Source organism: Bombus impatiens, unplaced genomic scaffold (assembly GCF_000188095.3).
Source record: "Bombus impatiens unplaced genomic scaffold, BIMP_2.2 scf_0225, whole genome shotgun sequence".
In the NCBI taxonomy this organism is placed as follows: Eukaryota; Metazoa; Arthropoda; class Insecta; order Hymenoptera; family Apidae; genus Bombus; species Bombus impatiens.
The window spans coordinates 1,388,220-1,413,612 of NT_176644.1; the positions used below are offsets into that span (position 1 = coordinate 1,388,220).

Here is a 25,393-nt window from a genome sequence, read left to right on the forward strand (position 1 = left end):
AATTGTGGATTAGAATCTTATTGCTTTTTCAGTACCTGCTCCCATGGCTCCAGATATTTCGGTCAATATTCATGGATCACTGAAGAAGCGTGTAGCGCCGCCACCACCACCGGCCGGAAGTACAGGTGGTATACCTTCCTCTCATTACGGTACTCTACCTTCGTCCGCGTCTTTAGCAGCGTCAACGCATAGCCGTACAACGAGCGAACCGATCTTAGCTGGGCATTCTTTACATACTCTACCACATGCGTTAAATACATTAAACAGTCAGCATCATAAAAGATCGCCCAGTGGAGATTCTTCAACGGGACACGGTGCGTTTGAAAATTCACGCAAACTCCTCTACGAACTGCCGTCTAGTTCGGGTAAATTTGGAACCTTCCCATCCAATCTGTTCCCCAAGTTTATTCGGTTTTCTCTGTTATCGTTAGGTACGGACAAAGTAAACAGCTCGACGCTCCAGAGGCCGAGGAATCCTCCACCTCCAGCCCCATCCGGTATCAATTCGTCCAGATTGAGCAACGGACGTAGCAGTGAATCATTAAGCTCTATGTGTTCGGATCATGGTTTGGGTAATCCCATTCCGCCTCCACGTAAGGTAAGTTCACATCTTAGATTTAGCTTTATAAAGATTTAAAGTGACTCACGGAAGTATTCGAACATTTCTAGAAATGTTTTATGTATACAAAAGATTTTGAAATCTCTATAACGGGACACGATTGTCGCGATTATATTGGTACAATTTGAAACAGATAGGGAAATCTATATATAAGAAGTTATAAGATATATATTGAAAAGATATATAAGATATATAAGATATATATTGAAAGCATATTCATAAGAATATTCTATGATCTGTGATCGGATACTTTTGCGAGTGACTGTATGTACGAAAATAGAGAAAATAGGAAAATAGGATGACGGGTATCTTTTTTTAAAAAAAGGAACTATAAAAATATTGAATTAAGGAAATCGAGGAATAACTTATCTTTTTTTTTTTATTATTTTTTACTATGTATTGCGAGTCCATTGAAATATTATTTCACGCTAAGGCGAATAATGTTTTATTTGTATTTTATTTGGCGCATATCAGACATCGATGCTGGTAGATATCTAATATATCCTTTTAAAGCCATGTGTATGTACATACATCCGTTTATACGTGAAAATCGTTCATGTTAATATTAACGTATCACGCTAACTATGGAGATATTAACACAATGTTATTCCTACCACTGACCCATGTAGTACTTAACCAGATAGCTTCTCCTCGATTCTTGTTTTTAAGAACTTTTGGTACTCTGCATATCATACTAACTACACATGTACACCCGTGATTTAATATTCTCATTTATATACATATTATGTCTATCTCTCATTCACGAATCAAATGCTCATTACACCTCACCAATGTTGAACCTTTGCGAAGTGATTCACATTTGTTCCTATGTTTGCATAAATCACAAATCATTAATTCATGTCATTTCAAAAAATAACCAGAGTAAAATATTTCAAAGTCTAATATAATAAATACTAATCTTATGAAGAAATTTTGCTATATTTAACGACGCCATATAAAATTGTAGTATATCATTAATGAATCAAGAAATATTAAAGAACTGAAAATTTTATTAACAAATGTCTATCCTTACAAGGGAAGTTAACAAACGACAATTAGCATAACAAGTAAATCTTTCTTATCAAAGTGTTATTTGAAGATTGAAAAGGCAAACAAGATATTTTCCACAGAAAAAATCGAGACACATGCCCCTTTTCTTTTCAAAATATCAAATTGGTGATTAGACACTGCATGTATCTCAAAGACAGTGCTTTATGGTTTGTTATTAACCATTGTTGGTACAGCGAAGGGACCGGGCCAGGCTAGAGAGCTACGCTGAGGAGCCTTCATCTTTGCTCCCAAATCTGAATCTGGTAAACATCAGCCATCCCACATTACTACCTGCTACACTTGAAATGTTTATTATCAATCGTATGCAATACTCTAATTTACAAAGACTAACGCAAAAATTAAAACGTCAGGACAGCCAAAATAGCTCAATTATAGAAATGAAACGTTAGCAAATATGTCATTTGCTATCATTATCATTTATTTCTTTGTATATCTCGTTTATTAGTTTATTATTATTATTTACTCAGATATATTTACGTACTTATATATATTATGTACCTTGGTAATATTGCATATGTATTTCAAAAATGATACAATTCAAACAAGCTTTTCAGGAAAAGCGACTTTAATTAAAATAATAAAAATGGTAACGCGAAAGCATTATTGGATGTTCCTTTCAAGTGTAGTAACACTTTGCATGATCAGTCGTGCTATCCGTAACCATCGTTCTTTCATGTCAATGCTTTTGGTATTATCTCTTCTAAAAACATGATCTCACTAAGTTTTGTTCGATTTAATTCATCATAATTTTGTATCGTGATCGTACTTACATAGTTTTGACAGTTCTGTTCGATTTCCGATCGAATTATTTCATTTCCTGGACTTCTGCTATATTTACGAGTCTAATCATTTCTGGCAATGAAATGTTTTGTACGATTAGGACACCTGGTCGTTAACATGATTCTGCCAGCAAACGACCATGCTTTCCCGATCCTAATTGTGAATGTAACATTTACGTTAATCGAAACTCCTGGGACTGTGTGTGCTTTAGAACTTAATTTGCGCATGAAATTGTCCCGAATTTGTGTTTGATAATAGCACTTGAACGCACTGAACCCGTTAAGTTATTCTAACGTGATATTACCCTCGTAAGCTTGCAAAGTGGATGAAATTAGTGGCAAGGTTAATGGCTACTATCTTACATAGTACAGAAGCCATGCCATAATCATCTACCACTTTGTTACTAACAATCTTATTAATAGCTTAAATTTGACAATTGTAAATTATTTCTAACAGGTATGAAATTGATGTGTATTATTGGAAATTCTAGTTCACTAAAAATAGAGCATTTGATAAACAGCAATAAGCAAACTATAGAGAGATTAGATTTAAGAATATCATATTTCATATTCGAAAGAATATAAATATTATGTAATTATTTTTTATTTACATTATGTAATTAGAAATTTGTATAATAATTATTTCTAGCAAAGAAACATAATTAAGAGGTACATTAGTTATATAATTAGATAGTACTTAAATTATGTTACAAATTTATTATAAAAGAGCTGTATTATCTTTATAAATTTACAGACAGACATATCACAACACATTGCGTACACCTAAGAAATGTGCTGCTTTTCTATTTTGTTTTATTAAATGCTATTTGCTTGCTACATTTCAGATAATTGAATCTGAATAATACAGCTTATATTTTGCAACAGACATTCCTGCAAAGGAATCGTGAAATGTACTTGCTAAGTGCCTGTGAAAATTTAAGATAGTTTCAGTCCATTGTAACGCAGCTTCAGTATGTTGCAATGAAAGCATTTTGCATGTCAAAATGCAAACAGAAGAGCAGAGGAATTATTGATCGGTAAAAGTAGATTGTGAAAAGTTGGCTTCATATAGTTTATAGTTCATTTTATGTTATCATTTCAGTCTCATTATTCCTCCATTTCTGAACGAATAGTTTTTATTTAAATCAATTTGTGAACAATCATATCTAAAAAAATGTTTAATCCACTGCTAATATGTTTTATTTAAATGTATCAATAAAAAAATTATTTTTGTAGGTATGAATATTCATATTTAACATTGTTCGTTAAAATGAAACAAGCAAACATGAAGGAGCACATATTTTAATAACGCCATATTAACAATGTATACTATTTATGAAAATATTTGTTATAAAATCTTGAGCTGATTAAGTACTGTAAGAATAAGGTATGCGAATATTGATTTGTAAAAAATCTGACTGTATTCATGTGATATGAACAATTGATGTATAGATACTCGTTAATTTGCAAAAAAAAATATTACAAGGTATCATATTTTTCTTATTAGAATCATGAGTGCTTTTCATCTTTTAAGGATATTAGTTACACTTGTATGAATATTAAAAGTATTTCTTACCGGTACAAGATATGTTCTTGCATTCTCCAATAATATTTATTAATACAATTTACCAATATAATTACTATCATTGTGTAAACAGTAACTAGCATTTAATTTAACTTCAGAAAATATGAGCATCAATGAAAGAAGATTAATAACATTTATTCTAAAATTTTGTTTAATTATCGAGTATCTACAGAAACAAACGTCTTAATCTTTATCTCTATCTATAAAAATAAAAATAATCCTTTTACAAAAGCAAATAATTGGAACAGAACACTGTACGCAATGTGTTGGTCTCCTACCACAGATTCTTCAAAATCTAGTTTCCTCCATGCATGATATCCACTACAATGTAAAAAAGAACGAAAAAAAAACCCACCAAATCAATTAGGAAATAAAGAAAAAATAAAAGTTTACTTACTTATGCACGATCTGCATAGAGTCTTGTCAAAAAGCTATCCTCTTTCTCTTTCTTCCACTTCTAGAATTTCCAATTTAACTATCCTTGCGATCCAAGGAAGCATTCTTCGCATTGTTCTCGATCTTGACTCGCGATCTCGATGCTCGTGAGTTCGTTAAAGAGTGCTTGCTTCGTCCATGGAAGACTAAAAAAGAAAGAAAAACGCACAAGAATGGACATATGTCCATATCTCTTTCGTCCATACAGTTAACCATTCGATGGCTAACCATGGTCTTCCTTTTAGCCAACTTCGTCGACCCTAAGCGGTCTGCGACGCTGTCGAGCCTTGTACGACTGCGAAGCGGACAACGAGGACGAATTATCGTTCCGCGAAGGCGAGGTGATCATCGTGACGAATGAGCAAACTGACGACGACAACTGGATGGAAGGTGCCCTCGAAAGAGCGCCTGAAAGGAGGGGAATGTTCCCGATCAGTTTCGTGCACATGCTGCAAGATTAACATTCGGTAAGCCTGAACTCGTTGGCAAGTGTCTCCAGTACTGCCAGCTCCGTGAGCGTTGCTAGTCTCGGCAGAAGGTCTTGGTTGAGAAAACCAAAGGATTGAAGATGAAGGATCGGGCGTTTGTCTGGCGATTGTTTAAAAATCGTCGATTTCACGATGTCCATTCTTTTGGCACTTCTTCTCTATGTTTCTACAACACACTTGTAGGCCTCGAACTTTTGTACACGAAGTTATTATCGTTCGAACTAAACACGCGAGTGTAGAAAGTGCTTCGGAAATAGGTAGCTTTAGTGCGGTATTCTAACCTCCTTAAGAATAAACCTAATCATAACCTAACCCTAAGAATGAAAGATCACTAGAATATAGATCTAGGAACTCTTCCTTTCTGGAATATAAATGATTTCCGTCTGCAAAAATACACGCATCGCACCGACGTTTTCAGAGACATGCAAAAATTCCAGATGTATTCTGAATTTTTTCATGCGCAGAAATAATCCAGATTTTTAGTATTATCACGCTATCAATAGTATTACTATCTTTCTCCCCATTTCTGAAGCACCATGTATACTATGAACTCGTTCGATCTGTTGTTCGACCCGAACAAGATTCGGTATCCTAACTACGTTTCCACTTGAGTAAACATACATGATCGAGTGTGTACTTTTGTCACAAATAGTAGTTCGCTCGAACGTAGAAACGTGCTTAAGAAGGTAAATCATAGCCACGCTATGTACTAATGTGGAACGAATCAAATTAATTCACTGTATCGCTTGGTTCCACTGGGATAAATTGACTCGGTTGGACATGTCGGACCTGTTTCTGGTTCAGTTTTTGGAGGTTACATGGAATTTGAAATAGTTTCTTAGCTTGTAGATGACAATCAGCTTGAAATTACTCCGTAGACACATATTGATTTTCTGAAATGGAGATTTTGACATTTGAATAATGTAGAAAACAGGAAAATAAACGAAGAAACTTTTTTAAAGATGTTTGTCTACGTCTGAGAGGAGGGGTAGAGTTTGATGACTCTTATGGAAAGAAATATCGTTTAATTAGGAGAAGAGCAATTTGAAAAAGATGGGGTTTGTCTTCGAGAGTGATTTAGAAACATCACGGAGAGTAGCTGCTATAGCCTGAACAAAATCAATTGGCTTTTTCAAAGCCACCGGGGGAAACCCCCGCTATTTAGCTGTTATGCAAATTGACTCAGGAAAAGTAATCTGCAAATGTCCATTCAATTTTAATCATATTGTATTTAAAAACAACAGAAGCGCGTAGTAAAGCCGCAAAAGAGGTATAAAACGGTGAAAGAATTATTTAAAGGAATTATTTTATAAAGTGAAACGCATTAAAGCAAAAGCTTGAACAAAATTGAAGCTATAAAGAAAGTTGGTATAGTGAAAGTTTATGCTAGTAGTATAGTTAACTTAAGGTATTTAATGTAATTACGGTAAGGATGATATATTGGAATAAAATTATAATTGGTATGTATAGAAGAAGAAAAGTATATTAGAGTTGTATTTTTTTTAATAATCTCATTGCAATTGGGTTAAAGAAGATTTTAGAAATCCAATTGACATTGTTCAGACTATTAGCCTCGATACTTCATGTGCTGTATCAAAACGTGCCTACTCGAGTCGGATATTCAAGCGTGAAGGGAACGTGTCTTTGACGATTCTACAATTCTAGAAATGCAAAGAATTTCGATAAATGAAATGCATTCAGTGCCAGAAGAACAAGAACGTAACATGACTATTAATCGTTTCGAGCAAGACGTCGAAATCGAAGACTGGATCGATTCGCGGTTCTGAAGACCGACGGTAAACAAACATAAAATGTGATATAAGATATATTTCAGTATAAATTATTAGTATTACGAATCGGATTTAACAAATAAAACAAGAATTCGGTACACTAATAAAATGGCGCTGTCGTGCGTGTTAATCAAGGCAGAGCGCTGCGATCGGCAAGTCCATCGTAAATTACATTAATTCGTTCGTAACTGATTAGAACTAAGAGGATACCGGTTTATCTTGCTGCTAATTATTATCGATTGTATTACGTAAAACCAGCAGGTATATTCGATCGGAATAAAAAGTAGACTGCGGATGTTTATACAATTTTGTATCTTTATGGACATTTTTGATATTTCTGCAGCCGTCACAAACGAAAATGTTGTAAAATGGGAAATCACGGAAAATAAACATTCCTCGTCATCCCTCACCCTCTAATCTCTTCATCCGCACTCTGGAATCTTAAATTTCCCAAAAACGAGTAAACGTCCGCAGTCTGCAGTCACGTTCGGTAAATGTGCACAATTTCGTCTATACAGAGCCAAACGTAAAAAACGAAAAAAAATAAATGTATGCGTGCGTGCGTGCATGTGTGTATGCGTGCAGTCATAAGGAGAACAAAAGCAGAAGGGAAAATACAGAGTTTGATCTGTTACCTGTTGCATGTCTTAAATATCTGGCGCACATTTCTACTCTGTACTGCCAATGCTGAGTATACTCTATTATACAGTCGCGTTTCAGGCGAGTGAAACGAAAAGGAAAATCATAGAAAAAATTTCCGTGAAATAGACGCAACGAGTGGCGTCGATCGTTATGGAAGATATAATATAAACTTAGGATGTCAAAAAGAAAAAGAAAAAAAAAAAGAGAGGCGTTCATCTCCATAAGAAAAGAAACGATGTGACATTAAAATATTGCATGACACCGATAGTATTATTAGCGTATTCGACTCTTAACAATCACGTGGTTACGAGCGTATGTACATTTTTGTAATGCCATATTATTTGTTAGTAAATATATATATATATATATATACACACAATATATATATATATATTGTGAAATAGAATTATGAAATTAGAGATTTATTAGTCATTAAGTATATATAGTATAAATATATATATATATATATATATATGTATATATATATATATATATATTTATAATGAGATGAAAAGGAGGAGCATAAAAGAAAGGACAGAGTAATGAAGCCAAGCATGTGCTGCGATTTAATCGAGATTTATGCGCCAGAAGCGAATTGAAATTTTTATTTGTTACATATTTTTGCTTGAAACACTCTGAGACACATACGAGACCAAAGAAAACATTTTCTCGCGAGCGAGAGGGGAACCGTTGACGCTGTCTAGCTCAATCTTGCGTAAAAGTGGACTGTAATTTTCTTTCTTTTTTTCTTTTTTTCTAAGCAAGTGTAAATTTTTACTATCCACTTTACTTCCGCCACTGAACCGTGTGCTCGTCTTTTATTTTGTTTCTCTCTCTCTCTCTCTCTCTCTCTCTCTCTCTATCTCTTTCTCTCTCTCTCTCCCTCTCTCTTTTTGTATTTAAAATGTTTAACCGGGAAACGTCACCAAATAAATATATATAATTATACACGTATGTTATGTGACTGATGTGCTATTTATGGATTCTGTACTCGTATCGGTTCAAACGAAAAGGAACCACGAAGAAGCCGTAAAGCGTGAAATCAACGATCGATAAGGGACTGTGGTCCGTTGCCTAGTCGAAATCGGGATATTATTTATGTTTCTTTTTTTCTCTTCCTCCTTCGATAGCGAGACTTTTGCTTTGTATTGAAATTCAAATTTGAATGTATTTGTGATCGTCCGTACATATTTACAATTATTTCACGAATCGAAGATATACGATGTTAATAATATATAATAAAACAAAATATAATTTTAAATAGCGGAATGGCAATGACATTATTTTTTACGAAGTATTCTCGAATTTATATTGTTTATAATATTACTTTTTGGATTGATATTCGCTTATATAAAAAAAAGTGAAATTAATAACTCGGTATAATCCATCAGTTTTTATATAAATCCTTTTATGAAAGAATTTAGAAATTAATCAAAACAAAATATATATATATATATATATAATAATAATAATAATGATAAGATAAAGAATAAGGTTAATCTGAAATTATGAATAAATTATTTGGAAATTCACCTGAAAAATAAAAGAAATTAAGTTATTTCAAACATGTTATTCTTTGGTATTATAAACTACAAAGTACAGTACTCGGAATGATATTATTTTCTATATATAATTACATGGTAGGCTCGCAACGTTTTACTGTTTTACTTGATCAAAACGGACGAAAGTTTTATATGTATGTATAAACAGCTCCTGTTAAGCAGCTAAAAAAATACGTCGTTAATTAATAAACTTAATCAATGCGCTGTTTATGTGAGAGTATTACAGAATGACGATCAACGTGTTTCCAATAAACCCATGAAACTTTACCTTGTAAAAAATGGCATCGCTTCTTCACTTAATCTTTTTCCAAACACTGTATATGATAAACAATAAATATTTATAACAAATATAAACAATAGGTCATCGCTTAGGAGTTATTCAGCGGATAATTCAAAGTGATAGTTGTTAAACGAAAATGAAAAGCTTCGTCACTATCTTGCGTTTGCATCGATGATACTTTCAGAAAATATACGCTCTCGATGAGAGTAGCAAACGAAAGATCTTTTGAGAAACAGGGTTAGACACAACAGATCTTAAGTCATGTCGCTGTGTAATGCCAATCTGTAATAAAAGAATAAAAGTAAAACAAGTGAAGAAAACAATCTAATCTACAGACTGCAGATTTTTATGCAATCTTTTGAGAATACCATCGAAGAAATAGAAACTTGTTACAATATCAGTAAGAAAATAGAAAATTGTTTTACATACCTGCCAAGTGTTATTTAAAAAGCACCGTATGCCCTGCGTCATAAGTATTTGAACACTTGATGTAATCCAATCAAGACATTGATGTACATTTCTGTTATATTTTCAACATTATGATACAAGAATCCTGTATTTCTTCCTGTAAATGAGATTAAATGTTCTGCTACATTGAAACTGACACAAGGAATATGCCTACATCGATTAAAGTCCATATTTATCTCTGATAAATAGCTGACGCCACATAAAATCTGTATGAATCTTCAAGTATAGTTGTAAACGCATATTCAACTCATTCTAAAATCTCAACACTGACAACGTGGATATACTGAAATAGTAATACATAAGTCATGTAAGTTAGGTGTTTCCATAGAAACAATTTTCATCCAACTCCAATTTCTAATATTTATTAACTATTGTTTTGAACAACTGTTCCACTAACTGTTATATGTATCCTTGTGCAATTCTGCACTTTTAAATTTCCACCATAAATGCATAAGAATCTACAGTCTACTAATCCGTTTAGCATTAAGCTGCCTTTAAACTGTGTTTACAACATCCTCGCAATTTTTGACGCGTCTAAACGAGACACGATTTGTTCATATATGCTGACAAAATGCCGAGGATCATGCTGTTGGTCGATGTACATATGTCTATAGAGCAAGTGAGCGATCGAGGAATGAAAGAGTCGATGTTTATACTATTTAAGCATACGATAAATGATAACGTAACGTCTTAAGCATGTATTATATGGATATATTTAATGAAACGCGTCGATAAAGAAAACGGTGAATGACTCCTGTTCCTTGCATAAAACTTCTGCTGTAGATTGTACACACCATGATTAATGTTAAGAGCAAGATGTTTATTTAAGATAAACAACACGTATGGAGAAATTATATGATTTTAACATATTCAAATATGTTATGGATGACAGGACTTAAGTACTTTCTCTCTGAAAGATACGATCTTTTTTTCATTTCAATATGTTTCTCATCTTCCCTCAAAATAATCTTTAAAAGAACTACCAGAAAATTACTTAGTGGAAAAATAATTTTCTATATAAAAGAAATTATACTTCCAAATAAAGTGTCACATTTATCATGTATTATATATACTATAACATGTTCTGAAACAAAGATTCTTGTAGAATAAATGTGTTCACAAACTAACAAAGACTACTTGTAAAATAATTCAAAGGTATATGCAGCAAGTATTTGTTCATTTTTCACGTCTAATAAATCAAACATCTATTATTCGCTACTACAAACTGCACGAACAAGATACTAACTATTTCATTATAATAGTCATAAAACTTCTAGTGTAACGAAACTCTATTGGTCCAGTCTTCGAGAACAAAAGAAGTCAATATAACATCAATGCAGATTCTCAATGAGATGAACAGGAGTCACAAGCGTACCACCTTGTCCTCTGAACTTATTATACTTTATGCATTTAAAGAATCGTTAAATAGGCTATAAGTATTTATTACTATTTCGTAGTTACTTGTACTAGGTACGAAAAACGCACGTTAACACGTAATTATATTGAAAGCAGATTTGACGATATAAAGTGTTTTACAGAGAGAACGAATCTTTTAAGGCGAGGCGATTATAAAAGGCGTGAAATAAATTTCTCGTATATTTGGTAATTTAAAAAGACAGATGCAATCTGAAAACGACGCGCTGTTATATTATTAAGTCTACCTACGTGTATGTACCTAATAATGCCCGTGCTAAAAAGTTTATGAAATCTTGTTTAGGTACGGCCTTCGACGATATCGAAGCAGGTCTAAATATCGATATTATATGACGGTAATGTACTAACGTTTACTGTATCCTTCGTGACTAAAGCGCAGCAGGATTGTCTTTCGGACAGTTCAAAAACTTTGAAATGTATCAGAAATAAATATCATTTAGAGAACTATCATAACGCCACTTTTTCTTTATCTAACGGTATAAATCCATCGAGGGCCAAATCTCGTTTGAGATCATTCTACACTCTACAATTCCAAGAGTTTTCTCAACGGACGCAATCTTAATTTTGGTTGATTGAGTCGTTGAATTGATCAAAAACAAAGATTCTGGTACTTTATCTCGCTACCAGATGGAATTAGAAATTGCATTTCTCACGTAGTATAACAGATTCTTATAATTAATAGAATGAAATAAAATGTATACCAGGACTATCCGATAACAGAAAAGGAACTATTTAGTGAATTGCAAATTAATAAAACATTATCTCGTACACCACACAAACCTCGAATGATAAAATTATTATTGCGGATGATACCACGTGAGTTACATTCTAAAACATAAAAGATGCCATCTTGTACACATACAACAAACGATCGATCCAGCATTATCACACCAAACGACTAACATTTCGTTTAACATATTAATACGTTACCACAGATTATGACAATTGCAGACCTTACAGACACATTAATATTCTTCGACATCTCAAGAATTTTGAGAATTATTTAGCTTATTATTTTTTATTTAGAGAAACTATGTGCGTTAGACGAAGAAAACATATATTTATAACAACTACAGTAGTTGTACTAATATATCTAAAAAAAAAACACAGTTGACTAGTTGATTATTAGAAACAAATATATAGAAATATTAATGCCACTTTAACGCCACTGTACCTATAAAGAGAAGAACACAACCATTAAGTTGTTTGCGTATGAAAAATTTTTTATTGAAAAATGTTCTTTCACGCTACAACGTCAGTATACCTTCGTCTATTTAACGTTATAACAGTACAAAAATTGCATTTTTACAAGTTATCCAGCTTACGTGACTAAAATATCCCAGTTAGCAATCTGATAATTCAAAAGCTACGTCTCTTAATAATTAACAGAAGGCGCCGTGTATAGCAGAGGCATTCTTTGGCCAAAACGCAACATACCAGTCTCAAATGGAATTCATCCACCTTCGATAAATCAATCGGATCGATAAATTCATCTACAATGTGTATCTATCTCGTCAAATATCGACGAATTCTCTGTCTCTCCTGTTTAATACCAGAATAGAATCGGCGTTTGCTTTACGGTTCGCTGAATTTGCTACTCGAAACTTCGTCCGAGTCGATACGTCGTCTCGTGTCACGCACATACGCGCGATTTGGAAACAGGAGAATCGAAGAGAAAACAACAACGAGAAAAGAAAGGAAAGAAAAAGAAAAGAGAAATGTTCCGTATCGTTCGAACCGTAATGCATAAACGACCGAATCGAACGCAATCGACAAGATACAAAAAGCTAAACACATTCAACGTGCTTCGTACACGAACTTGTTAAAATTGAAACATGTCAAATAGTCGCGTTCGCCGGCCAAAGCACACCTAAAAAAAGAGCAGAAGCCCTTCCAACACGAAGAGGCGTTACATTTTCACGCGTGATTACACACAGATCGTCTTTCTATTCTTTCAGTTGCTTCTATTCCGTATAAACGCGTTTCTAAAGCGCATCTTCCGTTTTTGCCTAGCTTCTTTCTCTCGTCGAAGCAAATGTCAGTCGATGGTTGTTTATTTTGCTACCTGGGTTATCGTCAATGACGCTTTATTTCGGCCGGAAACTTGCTCTTTTTCGTTCGCTTTCTTTTTTGTTCCTTTCTTTAATATATACGCTGTTAGCGAAAATTTAATTTCTTCCATTACTTACGTCCTTCGAGACGATGAGTTCTTCGGCTACATGTTCTCACTTTTTTTTTTTTTGTAATCTCGAACTTATCGAGATACATACTACGCGTACGCTCTAAGTATGTAGACTACGGATATTTATGCAAATTCATATTTTCATATTAATATAATCAGAAGAACGGAACGTTAATTAGAAAATCGTTTCAACTATGAAATATTGTAATATATTGTACATGTACATTTTGTGTATTTTCGCGCCTTTACATTTCCTGTAGATGCATAAAAATCCGCAGTTGAGTTCTAAGTAGTCGATCACCTGAAACGCAAGCATCCGGCCAAAGAGTATATCCTGTGCTATATAGCGTTTTAATAACTCATTTGTCCCCGCGCCGGTACAAGAGATCATAATCTCTGAAGCGGATTAAAAGCAAATGCAACGAATGGATAAGCATGGCGACTGATCGTCGAGTGTCAAACGTCTGCGCATCTATAATGCGACGGCCTGTCATCTTGGCCGCCATCTTTGCACAACTCTGGCTGGTACAAATATCGGAGAATTCGAAGCTTTCACAAATTGATTTCTTACCGATCGAAATTACCAAAGCATTTTCCGCGTGTATAGAGCATCCTTTTAGAAGAATTCTTTGATAGCGTTACAGCCAACTTTTTCAGAAATTTCATAATATACTGACAAAGCTGGCTAGCTCTGAAAGATCTAAAGATCTGAAAGATCTAAAAAAAATAATATATATATATATAAATTCTACGTGTTCCTATGAGAACTGAACCAAATTTGAGATACGCGGTTCAACGATTTCGACCTTATGATCTATCAGTTCCCAAAATGTTTACTTTAAATTCTATTCAGGAGCCTTTTAGCTCTTGATTTAACTGGGATATCAAATCTACGAAGTTCTATATGACTAGAGAGCCCTTCTTAAATAAAATGTTTCATCTAACCTCTTTTTTCCTTTCCATCTTTTAAAACATGCAAATATTCGAGGCAACCCGTGTCTTTTAAAACAAGTTATATATACAGCCTATTAGGATATAATTACTAAATATTTTCGAATCGATATTATTTAACGAAGAAAGATAAAGGACGGCGCAGGGAAGTAAAGATAAAAATCGGAGATAATAGTTCTTAATCGACGAGGGCAGTACAGTTGGTTACGTGTTCGTTGTTGAATTTGATTTTAAACATGTCGTTGAAACGTACATGTTCTATGCTACGAATATATAAAAAAATATAGAAGAAAGTTAAAAATAAAAAAATGTTCTTTTTCTTTTCAAATGTGACTTCAATTTTATACGATGTGGAGGTAAAGTATTCGCACATCATATTTTTCCAATCGACTTATACCGATAACGAAATCTAGTAACGCCAGGAAATCGTCCTTTTAAAAAGGCACTGCACCCGAAAGTCTCCAGAATTTCAATGGTGAGAATATAAATTTAACATCGTCTTATCCATTCGATGCTATCGAATCGCAGTAAGCTGTGCTTCTGCCGAAAGCCACCGCACCAGTTATCCCTCACGACTATATGAGGCAAAATTTATGGAATATTGTCCACGATCAAACAGTGGACTCGATATATAACGACAGCGTAAGTACTATAAGTGCAACGTTCCCTTCGTATCTCGTTTATGCGCGTGATGTACACCATAACTGCTTTGCCTCGTATCAAGATTGGCTTCAATGCAGACGATTTTGTTCGCAATCGTGGCGCCAATGGGATTCGACAGGTTCAAACTTTAATGATTAGATTGCAAAGGTTTATCCATTTACGAAAAATTTAAACGTATGAAAACGTAAAGAATGCATACAGTAATATATATATGAATGTACAAAATATCTATAGCGAAGTACGTAATATTTAAAAAGTAGAACAAATTTCAACGTAAATCCTGTGTTCAGTCGTATTCGTAAAAATCTGAATAAACGTTCGCAATCTGCTAATAATCTAATGCATGCGACCGTGTGACCTTGATATTGAAATATACACGGTATAAAATTGTGGAATCGCATAGCGTCACTTTCGCAAGAAATATCGCGTAGCTCGTTAGCATCGAAACCTGGCAAACAACAATTTTCTAAACAAAGACAGGGCGTCGACAAACGTATCGGATTTCGTATTCTTCGTTCTTTTCTCGTTCGTTTGTGATCGTTTCAGCGGTCGTCGATCTTTGGCAGAATCACGCTTCCGTTACATTTTTCTATTTCTTCTTCTTCTCTTTCTTTTTTTTTTTCCTTTTTTTTTTAACTTTTTCTGATAAACACATCATGCGTGTTCGCTCGATGCGAATAATATCTCTTTGCGTTTCTTAGCTAGTTCAGGTCCTGCCCTTTTTAAAATTGATCGCGTTTATTTAGATACTGCGTTTCAGTATGAAATAATAAATCCTACGTTGAACGAATTTCCTGAAGTCGTTTGGAAGCAGTCTTTCAGCTTTTATTCTTGCATGCGTTAACGCTAAAGTCGTCGTATATATCTTTTTCCTCCACCTGTTTTCTTCTCTCTCTCTCTCTCTCTAGATCTTTCCTCCGATCTTCGTTCTTATCTTCTTTCTTTTTTTTTTTATCATTTCTTATCTTTTTTTCATTTAAGGATTTCAAATCGCGCGCGCTCGCCCTCGCTTTCACTTTTTAACCTTCATTCGTTTCTTTTCTTTCTTTTTTTTTTTCCTTTCCCCGTTTTGCGCAATTAAATGTACAAATAATATCTATACACATTTAAAAGTGGTAGAAATTAGAAATTGTATTCACGTTTGACTAGCTTTTGACCGTCTCTCCCGAAAAATTATTACGTGTTTGCCTTCCTGTCTATATACGAAACATCTCTGGGATTCTAGTCGGATATACGTAATGTCCGTTTGTGTATACGAGTGTTTATGTATGCATGCTATATGTACGTGTATATGTATACGTGAATAGGATGAGCGTATACGTAAAATCGTATATGAAACTCGATTCTTTCGTCAATTTGTTCTTTTTTTTTTCCTCATAATTATAGAAAGGGGGAAAGAATATGGGGGATGAATGATCACCGCAAAATATCGTATCGATTGATCGTTCCTCTAATCTGTTTCGTGTAGACGATTTCTTTTTTCATTCAAACAGGCTAATTAATTAACCGAGAAATCACCGCGCGCCATTACGTAGATTCATGATCCTAATAAGAGTATAATCATTAGAATAAATCGTTATAACCTAGATATATAGCTAGCAAATTACTCTCTCGTTAACTTGATATATACTCTCACATGCACGCACATACAAACGTATTCTCTTCTTCTCCCGCCCTTTCATCCAATTTTCTCTTTCACTCGATTTTTTGTCTTCATTCTCTCTTTCCTCTCGCGCTTCGTTCTCTAATTCTTAATATTTTGACAGGTTTTTCCTTCCACAGTCTTCCAATTGTTTTTATTCACGCGGCCGTGCAGCTGATCGAGAATCAAACGAATGTAGAAACGCCCGAAATTCACCACGCGGCTCACGGCGCGTGAATTGTTCAGTCTTTCGTTTATATATTTGTTTTTTTTTTTTTGCTTATTTGTTTGCTTGTCTCATATATTGTTTATCGATACGTTATATCAGTTTATCGCTAATACTATTATATTTAGTTATTAAATTTAATCTTTCCCGTATCTTTACATGTTCCTTTTTCTTTCACTTCTGTTTCTCGTTCTTTCATCATAATCATCGCCGCCCGTTTCATCTTTTTTCTTTCTCGTATCTCCTTCTTCCTTCCTAACCTTGTTGCACGAAAAATATTATGCTACGGTTTTACTCGCGACGTAGTTACGATTAAAGTGCTAATAAGTGCATTTTATATAGTATGGTGTACGGTTATAATTTAAAGCCACAGATTTCGATGTCGCATCATGAAAGCATAATGCAAGTTTTTCTTTCAGTTCTAGCATTCCTCGACTCGTTTCGCTACATGTGTATATTTAATTATTTAGTCTTATACCCTTCTTAGCGTTCGTTAGCACGAGACATATACCTTTCTAAGGCCTTAAAAAATCCGTTTATTATTAATAATCTCTTCGCCTTCTTCCCCTACTCCCTTTTTCTTTCCTTCAGTACTTCCTATCCTCTTCTACTTATAGTTGTTAACTGCGACTTTAAAAGAAGAGACACGTGGTAACTCTCTCTCTCTCGCTTTCTCCCTTATCTTCTTCCTCGCGTAAAAGTATAAAGAATCACGAGATCTGTGCGCAAACTACAAAGTATACACACCGCTGCATGTCATCTTTTCCTATTCTTTTTTCTCTCCAACAATCGTGATTGCGAAGGCGAATTTAGAACGTGTACATGCGACAGCGCTTCGTCTCTTTTCTTTCTTCCTTTTCTTTCAGTGTATGTAACGAAGTAATATTGTGTATTATATCTTTTAAGTATGATTTTCCATTTCCTCTAAGGAGAACTATACAGTAATAATGACGATAGCGGGGAGAGTATAATGTTATAGTATTAGCAGTACTCATAATAGTAAGAGTAGTTGTGAGGGCTACTTGTAGTAGGGTAATGGTAATAGTAATAGCATAGCTGATAGATGATAATGGTAGAAACAGTCGTAACGATAGGAGGGTAAAAATAGCAATAGCGTGAAAGCATATTAATAATGGTGTTAGTGGTCACCCGGAGAAATGGTAGTAAACGGTAGCAGTAATAAGAGTTTACAAAGTAATAATTGTAGTAATAACTATAATAATGATGATGATAATAATAATAATAATATGACAAGCAGTAAAGACAATGATGAACATAATGAGAATGATGGTGTGGCGAATTAGCTATCGGCCGGAATAGTAATAAACGATGGTGACAGAACATAGAGTAATAAGTAGTAGCAATAGCGGCGGTGGCAATAAGAAAGTAGAACGGAGAGATAATTATCGTAGTAATGTTAAAAAGAAGTAAAATCAGTCAGTTCGTTAAAATGAATACATTAGTATATAATGTGTCCTGGCGCTTAAAATCAGACAAATTCCATTTCCCGAAATGGATAACACACGAAGATAATAATATTGCAAACATCGCACAATTAATGTGGTGTACCTTTTTCGTCCCCTTTTTTTTCGTTTTAATATATGTTATACGTTTTTTTATCCGCTTCCCATAAAATTCTATCTCATATGTGTATACATATATATTCTTTATATAATACATTTATATAGATGCAGCAATTAGTCAAGGAAAGAATCTATCTTCCTAATAGCATTTGGCTTGCCAAATTCTGTCAGTTTCAATTAAATAGTATAATTGCATCAGATATAATAAAAAATATTTTTTTTTAGTTTTCCTTCGCGCGTCGTTCTGACATCGCAAAACTGAGTTTTCTTGGTGTAAATGTCTCAAATGTTGGACATTTCATTTGGTAGGGCTATTAAAGCGTGAGAATGCATGCACGTTTATACGTGCTACTTGTCAGCATTTATCATTGCTGTCGGAGTCTCTTTATTCTCGCAAAATGTAAGGGCGTCAGTCTTGCCTTCGACTTTGAAAGAACGGAGCTCGGACATATATGTCGTTTTATAATTTTTCTGTTTTTAACAGGACTTACTTGTGTAGATCCAGTCAAGGAAAAAAACAAAGAATTGATTAGGCCTCACCGAAACCACCGATTGCTTGTTCCGTCATTCTTAAACAAAGAGATTCGAGACGAGAGTTGATTTCTGGCTCCGTTGTTTCGGATGCGTTGTTGCTACTCGGGCTAAGAAAATGATCCCTCGGTGCACTGTATGTGCGTTGTAACGTTCTTTGTAACTGCTAAAATGTGAATAGAAATTAATTTTTCTCGTGAAAATGCTCGCATCTAAATGCGAAATTAAGCTTAATAAAAAACGTACCTGTAAACTAGATTCTTGTAAACTAGGTCGCTTTTTGGTCGCATGGACTGGACGTAAAGTATTCTGATTTACGCTTTGGTTCTGATTATTTTGTAAATATGGTGTAGATATACTGTTTCTGTGAGTGCTAACCACAAAAGAATTGTTTTGCGGATGTGTATTATGGACGTGTCCTAAGTTTAAACTTGGTTTTCTATTGTGCTGCTGGGGGTTACAGTACCTTCTATTATTGTAGCCATAATTATGTTGCCATCTGAAATTTTAATTGTACGAATGTTAATTATATATCCAGCTATTTATTTCGAACTTTATAATTATCATGATTTCAAAAGAAAAGTTATTTCTTTTAGTTATTCCTCTTTTCCTTACTTTGGAGTCGGTCGTGGATTTCCAAGTCTACTGCGCCATTGTTGTACCTTCTCCTTTTGATTTGGAGTAAAGCAATCATGCTGCAATACTTTCTCTAATATGTTAATACAAGCGCATAAAATACCGTCATCCACGCTATCCAGTGCCAACCGGCTACACACTACAAAACAAACAAACACGACGTGTTAGAATATTTTTATTCTTGTTATCTGGTATATATCATATTATCTTGAAACATTACATTAATAATTACGCAATACTCACGTTTTCCAAGAACCTTGGTGAATTGTGCAGGTATATCCTGAAGATCATTTTCTTGGCTGGGTTTCATGGGAGTAGCTAAGATAATTTTTAATTCATCGATCGTATTAATCAATACTGTCGGACCTTGTAAAAACGAAGCCGATTGTGTATTATCGCGCGTTGGTTGTAATAAGTCTTTCTCTAAATTTAGAAGTGTTGTATAGCGTTGTTGCAATTTTGCGATAGAAAGGGCTAATTTATGTCGGGCCCCTTTCGTCACGCCTTGTTCTGCTAATTGTTCCTCAGTTAACTGAAGCATTTCTTCGTAACTGAGAGTAACAAACAGATAACTATATTTATGAAGGCGTAAAGTTTTAAGCCATGATGGGACATCTGAAAAATAGATAATATGTTACTTTTCTTATCGATGAAGCGTAAATTTATGAAATTATATATACGTACCTCTCATACCGCTAGCAAGCGATCGAGTAGATGTTTCATCTAAACGCCCTTCGCTGCCGCTACTAGCGCAAGAACTTTGAGGACTCAGTGGGCCTAATCCAATAAGATTGCCTGTTTAGAAATCAACAATTATTCAAATAAAATAAAAGTATAATCGAAATACTCTTGTTAACATTAACTTCAAATTAATCTAACTTGTATGATCCCCAGATACGCTGAAGCTTCGTGGCTTATGTTTAGTTGTGCAATTTATATTGTTACTGCGATCAACAACTTCTAGATGATGAGATGGAGCAACGGGTGGTGTTAAACTGTTCGATCGTCGTTGACGAGTTACAGGTGGAGGAAATTGCAAATTGAAGGCAGTGCCTGATTGTGTGCCAAATAAACTTGTCTGTTCACTTTGCTGTTTAGAATTTCGCTGCCATGCATTATCCCATCTAAATTAAAAGTAAATAAAATTAATATAATAAATATATACATAAATATTATACATAAATATTATATAACTGTTTCTAATTCACCTAATAGTAGTACTAGTGTACTCCTCGAGACTGTGTATTGGTGGTGTACCACTAATACGTTCTTCAAGATGTCGAAGCCACTGAGTCAAAGAACGTCTATCTTGACTAGTTATAGCTGGATGAATCAAACAATAACTTAACAGTTGTTGAGTTTGTTCGGTAAATTGCCCTGTAGTTACACAATGGCTTACTAATTCTGGTATTGCTACTAAGTAACATTGTTTGCACTCTATATTCCCAGGCCTTAATAATGGCAAATGTGTTAAAAGTTGATTTATAGCAATTTCTGTTGATTCTGATAGCAATGAGTTAATAAATGCTACAACAACATTTTTTGGTAAAAATCATTTACATTTTCAGACTCTTAAATTCGTTTATACCAATTATAAAAATTACCTGGATTATTAGCATTTAGTTCCTGTGAGTCTAATTCAGAAACAGAGTGCAAGGAATGCTGCACTGCTTGTGCAAGAAACCTTGCTTGAACTGCAGGAATGCGACGAAGTAGTGCATATAAAACTACAGTTTGCTCGCATTCATTCCATTGTGAGAAAACTCGAGTCAATTCACCAACTTGTTCGCAGAATAGAGCACCGGGTGACCACTTCATTTTTAACAGTGCTTTAGTGATAAGGAGCAAATATTAAAAGCTCCAATTTTTTTTTGGATTATTCGGATTATGATTCAATTGTGTTCCAATAATATTTAAACAAAACCAGGTATGTGCCAGCACTCTGTATTAAATATAAAGAATATTTACATTTTTAAGATGTATTCTATGTAAAATAATTTATTAGGAATTTAACCCTAATGTCCTCCCAGAATCTAAATGAGGATTATATTTTAATAAATATTATTAAGATATAAACAGTTATCAAATATTTGGCTTTTGCTATTTTTTGCATAGTTAAATATTTAAAAATAAAATTATACAATATATCAAGGACAATCTAATTCATTTGAAATTTATTGCTAAAATATTGTTCTAATACCGATACAATACATTTTTAATATTAAATTCAATAGGGTAATGTTAATAATGATTTTATATGAGTATACACATTTATTTGTATGTAATATATAAAAAAATCTTATTATATACATACATAATAGAATTGCATGGTTAACTAAAATACATCTTTAAAAACTATCTTTATATTAACTGTATTATAATACTCAAATAGCAAGGGTTGCAGATTTCAATTATTCGAAAGTTAATTATTAACTTTTATATCTTAAATCACCCATAACTTTATCGTTTTAACCTAGTATCATAAAATTAATATTTAACATAAATTAACATATCAACTTTCTAGAACAGTGAAAGTGTGCAGCAAGTAAAATCGAACGCCTAATATTAATTAGTCTTACAAAATTATTATATTAAACCTACTTGTATTTATTTCAAAAATAAAACTTATAACGTACAACGTACCATAAAAAACAATAACAATAATTTATTACAATTAGGTACACTAAATATTCCAAATAATTTTTTCACCAACTATAATACTGTAAACACTACTTTAGTCTTCAGAAAAGAAATATATTAATTCTGTAATATCGAATCGTCGGATTTTTTCGGTCTTTATAGGCGTATAACGAAGTCTAATGTCCAACATAACCTCAAAATATCTGTGTACACTGCATCGACATGTAGGTACATCGATAAGAATTCCACTGAGGTCAAGTTTGTTTACCCCGCGATGCGTGTGTATTTATAGCTTTCCTGTTACGATCCATTCGGCGGTGCAATGGCACCGTGTGCGAGACTTTACATGCCTCTAACACTGATAGATAAGATACGATTCTTTCTACGGACAGAAATAACGCAACTGTTCATCAAAGTTCCACCAAAGGCTCTAAAACCCTCATATGATAAAACTAAATATTTCTTAGAAAAATTTCATTTTGTATTTCCGTAGAATTCTTCGAGTCGCGTTCGTCGGTGCCGCTGCTATCTTTGTGTGCGTGGGATAGTAGAGGGGAAAGGACAGAGAACGAACAGAGAAAAACAAGAGAATAAAAAATAATTCGTTTATGTATTAATATTAATCGACTTTCACAGTAAAACGTATATGTAGTAGAATTATCGAAATTGTCACGAAATAGGTGAAAGGGATATTCTATAAATGTAACAAATATATTGCTACTGTGCGACTAGCACTCGGCCATTGAGCCGAACAGCAAACAACAAATTGTATGCTGAAATCGGTCAACGCGTTTATGCTATATAATATAGCTACATATTGATATAATTACCGTATGCAAGGCTGGAAGTGGCTGTTCCACAAGTTCGTTGTGTCCCTTGCAAAATAACAACAATACACAATTATAGCATTTTAGACGACGTCTAGTTAAAGGAAACATGTATCCACCATGCGGTATGGTGGGCTTACGTGACCACACTGGTTCGTCGTCGCAACTCGTTGCAGAACTTCACCTCTGCTATTGGACCACGCTCGAATGATAACAACCAATCGTGCTATAACTTGGGGCGCGGTTCATTTGTGTCTCAAATGTACGTCGATTTTGTTTGGCTTTTTAGTATACGTTCAAAATTCAATTAGGTTTCTTCCTATTTTTAGTGTATCTTTATTAATAAACTGAGGATTTTTATGCAATTGTGAGAAATTTAAAAATATCAGAATGCAGAGTGCATTAATATTAAAGATATATAAAAGTACAATATTCAAAGTACAATATCCGTTTTAATATTTGAGGTGAGTAAAACAAATATTTTCTGAGGTTCTATTTTATTAGTATTACATATTCATAAAAATATGAATTTGCATAAACATCCGCAGTCTATTTATTGATCGATGTAGATAAAAATATGATTAAAATATTGTTTGTAATAAACTAACAAATTCTCTGAGATCTATTAAGTTAATTAATATATTTGGTCGTAGTTTACAATTTATCTTACTTATTCAATATAATCTATATTTTTCTTTACAATAAATTTTAATATAGAAAAACATAGTAATATTTAAAATTCTAACACAATAATAGACCGAACGTTTATTTCAAATCTGCCCTAGCAGAAAATACATCATTGAATGAAAAATAGCTTTGAAATAATAATATATGTTTCATGTTTACAAAAATATTAGATATTAAATATTATATATAAATCATCGTATACTCATACAATAATCTTTTCTTTTTGATTATTCCAAATAACAAAAGAACACAGAGAAGTAGGACAACTGATTTAGCACTGACTATAAGGTATTCTTATCCTATGGCGTGCTACTTATGTGTATGTTATTAAATATTGTCGCCCATTCCATCGCTCTCAGTGACTAAAGCACGTTCCAAGATGACACGGCCTTCCTTGTATCGTTGATTCTCGTCTGTGGCAAATTCATACACCCACCCAAGTTTAGCATCACAGTTTTTGCAGCTGACATCTCGGACCATGTGACGACCCGTCAACATCACTCTATCCTGTACCTCGCTGTGTATCATTGTAGACAAATTAAATTATGAATAGGCAAAAATCATATAAGATTATTCCATTAGTACAATTTCTCTGAGATTTTGTACATTTACGAATGGTATCCTGTGTGCTAAATAATGTTAAAAAGCTACATATGTATAAACAGCAAAAATCATGTACCTAAGAATAACATATAATAAATATAAAATAAGTACTAAAAGTTACAAACATTTAAATAATCAATGAAACAATAAAATTATTTTTATTTGAAATAATGATAAGTTTTTTTAGAATGACAAAGTTTCTTTAAACTGTACTAATAAATCTTAACGTAATATACAAATAATACAATGAAGATATCAAAACAAAATGACGCCATGTTGTTGTACCTTTGTAATTAATTTTACAAACAATTACAGTTCTCTTTCCCATATGTTTAAACACATTCTCCTCTAACGGATAATTCGAGTTTTTACTTAAATTCAACTCCTCTGTCCCTCTTTCTTAGGTACATGAGTATAATAACATTCCACCTTACACAATTGTCTTTGTCAAGCGCGAGAATTTTCAAAAGGTAGAAATGTAAACATAAACTTATTGTATATTACGTTTGACGTTAATTTATTTAAAGGAACAAAGGAAAAACGCGAATACCTGTAATTCAAGTTGACGACTTTGTTAAATAGAAAAGCACGGCCTGTCGCGCCCGTAAAACGCGTGCTTATCAGCTGACCTCTGTTTGTAAGATTGGTGTCACAAGAAGCGCAGGAGAACAACCGAGTACCTCCGATGTGTTCCAAGAAAATTACGCCCATCCTGAAATATCGTAAATCGCTTTCCAAGTATCTACTGTGAAATAAAAACGACTTGGTAGATTCAAGCGAACTGCATTGACTCTACAAACAAGCAAGTCATGTAATTTGACGGAGGTGTCACTACAGCGTGATACATACACTACGCTACACAACAATACCATCCAAATGCTTGAGTCTGCCAAGCTGTTTTAGTCATGATTCATAGATTTCAAACTTCTAGATGGTACAACCGCCTACGAAAATTTTAAACTCGTACGCTGCGATCAGAGCGACGCTGAAAAAAATATAAAAATGACATACAAGATAACATTGCGTCAAAATTATTTCATGATTATTTATAAAACTACATGTTCTATAA

The 25,393-nt window shown here is 33.6% G+C and overlaps 3 protein-coding genes and 1 long non-coding RNA gene across 22 annotated transcripts in view; 1 reads left to right on the forward strand and 3 right to left on the reverse strand.

Moving 5' to 3' along the window:
* LOC100749521 (arfGAP with SH3 domain, ANK repeat and PH domain-containing protein) overlaps nt 1-7,601 on the forward strand; it is a 52,172-nt gene extending 44,571 nt beyond the window's left edge. For 7 of the 15 annotated variants that reach the window (XM_012383949.2, XM_024366585.2, XM_024366586.2 and 4 more), the window contains 4 exons: nt 33-365; nt 432-598; nt 1,864-1,932; nt 4,735-7,601. In XM_012383949.2, coding sequence (XP_012239372.1) covers nt 33-365; nt 432-598; nt 1,864-1,932; nt 4,735-4,950 — 785 coding nt within the window. In that variant the 3' untranslated portion in view covers nt 4,951-7,601. Of the gene's footprint in view, nt 1-32; nt 366-431; nt 599-1,863; nt 1,933-3,705; nt 3,947-4,734 lie in introns of those variants that run through there. The other 8 variants (XM_012383950.2, XM_033320038.1, XM_033320036.1 and 5 more) reach the window with 5 other exon arrangements.
* Nucleotides 1,610-4,858, reverse strand: LOC105680562. Of its 3 annotated transcripts, none has more exons than XR_002946418.2 (4): nt 4,452-4,739; nt 2,461-2,623; nt 2,189-2,390; nt 1,610-1,963 (listed from the first exon to the last, which is right to left on the reverse strand). It is a non-coding gene; the product is annotated as an uncharacterized LOC105680562 (long non-coding RNA). The 3 variants fall into 3 exon arrangements; XR_001102179.3 differs by lacking the exon at nt 1,610-1,963 and having other exon boundaries at nt 2,130-2,390; nt 4,452-4,635; nt 4,718-4,858; XR_002946417.2 differs by lacking the exon at nt 1,610-1,963 and having other exon boundaries at nt 2,130-2,390.
* A 4,754-nt stretch (nt 7,602-12,355) lies between the features above and the next one.
* Nucleotides 12,356-23,203, reverse strand: LOC100749793 (protein Smaug homolog 1). 2 transcript variants are annotated; one of them, XM_024366593.2, is made up of 9 exons: nt 23,038-23,203; nt 21,172-21,509; nt 20,776-21,094; nt 20,447-20,691; nt 20,252-20,344; nt 19,811-20,182; nt 19,547-19,706; nt 19,178-19,430; nt 12,356-19,097 (listed from the first exon to the last, which is right to left on the reverse strand). In XM_024366593.2, the coding sequence occupies exons 2-9, from the start codon at nt 21,383-21,385 to the stop codon at nt 18,930-18,932; spliced, it is 1,824 nt and encodes a 607-aa protein (XP_024222361.1). In that variant the 5' UTR covers nt 21,386-21,509; nt 23,038-23,203; the 3' UTR covers nt 12,356-18,929. The 2 variants fall into 2 exon arrangements, with proteins under 2 accessions (XP_024222361.1, XP_012239299.1); XM_012383876.3 differs by having other exon boundaries at nt 20,252-20,362.
* Nucleotides 23,204-23,657: 454 nt separating this feature from the next.
* Nucleotides 23,658-25,311, reverse strand: LOC100749910 (protein yippee-like 5). 2 transcript variants are annotated; one of them, XM_003488276.4, is made up of 3 exons: nt 25,174-25,311; nt 24,875-25,069; nt 23,658-24,238 (listed from the first exon to the last, which is right to left on the reverse strand). In XM_003488276.4, the coding sequence occupies exons 1-3, from the start codon at nt 25,194-25,196 to the stop codon at nt 24,049-24,051; spliced, it is 408 nt and encodes a 135-aa protein (XP_003488324.1). In that variant the 5' UTR covers nt 25,197-25,311; the 3' UTR covers nt 23,658-24,048. The 2 variants fall into 2 exon arrangements, with proteins under 2 accessions (XP_003488324.1, XP_003488323.1); XM_003488275.4 differs by having other exon boundaries at nt 24,875-25,036; nt 25,174-25,309.
* Between the last annotated feature and the right edge of the window lie 82 nt (nt 25,312-25,393).

Bases quoted from the DNA above. Each gene is read 5' to 3' on its own strand.
- LOC100749910 (XM_003488276.4), bottom strand. From the start codon at position 25,196: ATGGTATTGTTGTGTAGCGTAGT. The intron at 25,070-25,173 runs GTATGTATCACG...TTTATTTCACAG, and splicing joins GTATTGTTGTGTAGCGTAGT to TAGATACTTGGAAAGCGATT. The intron at 24,239-24,874 runs GTATTCGCGTTT...AATGATACACAG, and splicing joins GTCGTCAACTTGAATTACAG to CGAGGTACAGGATAGAGTGA.
- LOC100749793 (XM_012383876.3), bottom strand. From the start codon at position 21,385: ATGAAGTGGTCACCCGGTGCTCTATTCTGCGAACAAGTTGGTGAATTG. The intron at 20,183-20,251 runs GTACGTATATAT...TCTATTTTTCAG, and splicing joins GCTTGCTAGCGGTATGAGAG to ATGTCCCATCATGGCTTAAA. The intron at 19,098-19,177 runs GTACGTTTTTTA...TTCACATTTTAG, and splicing joins TACAAGAATCTAGTTTACAG to CAGTTACAAAGAACGTTACA.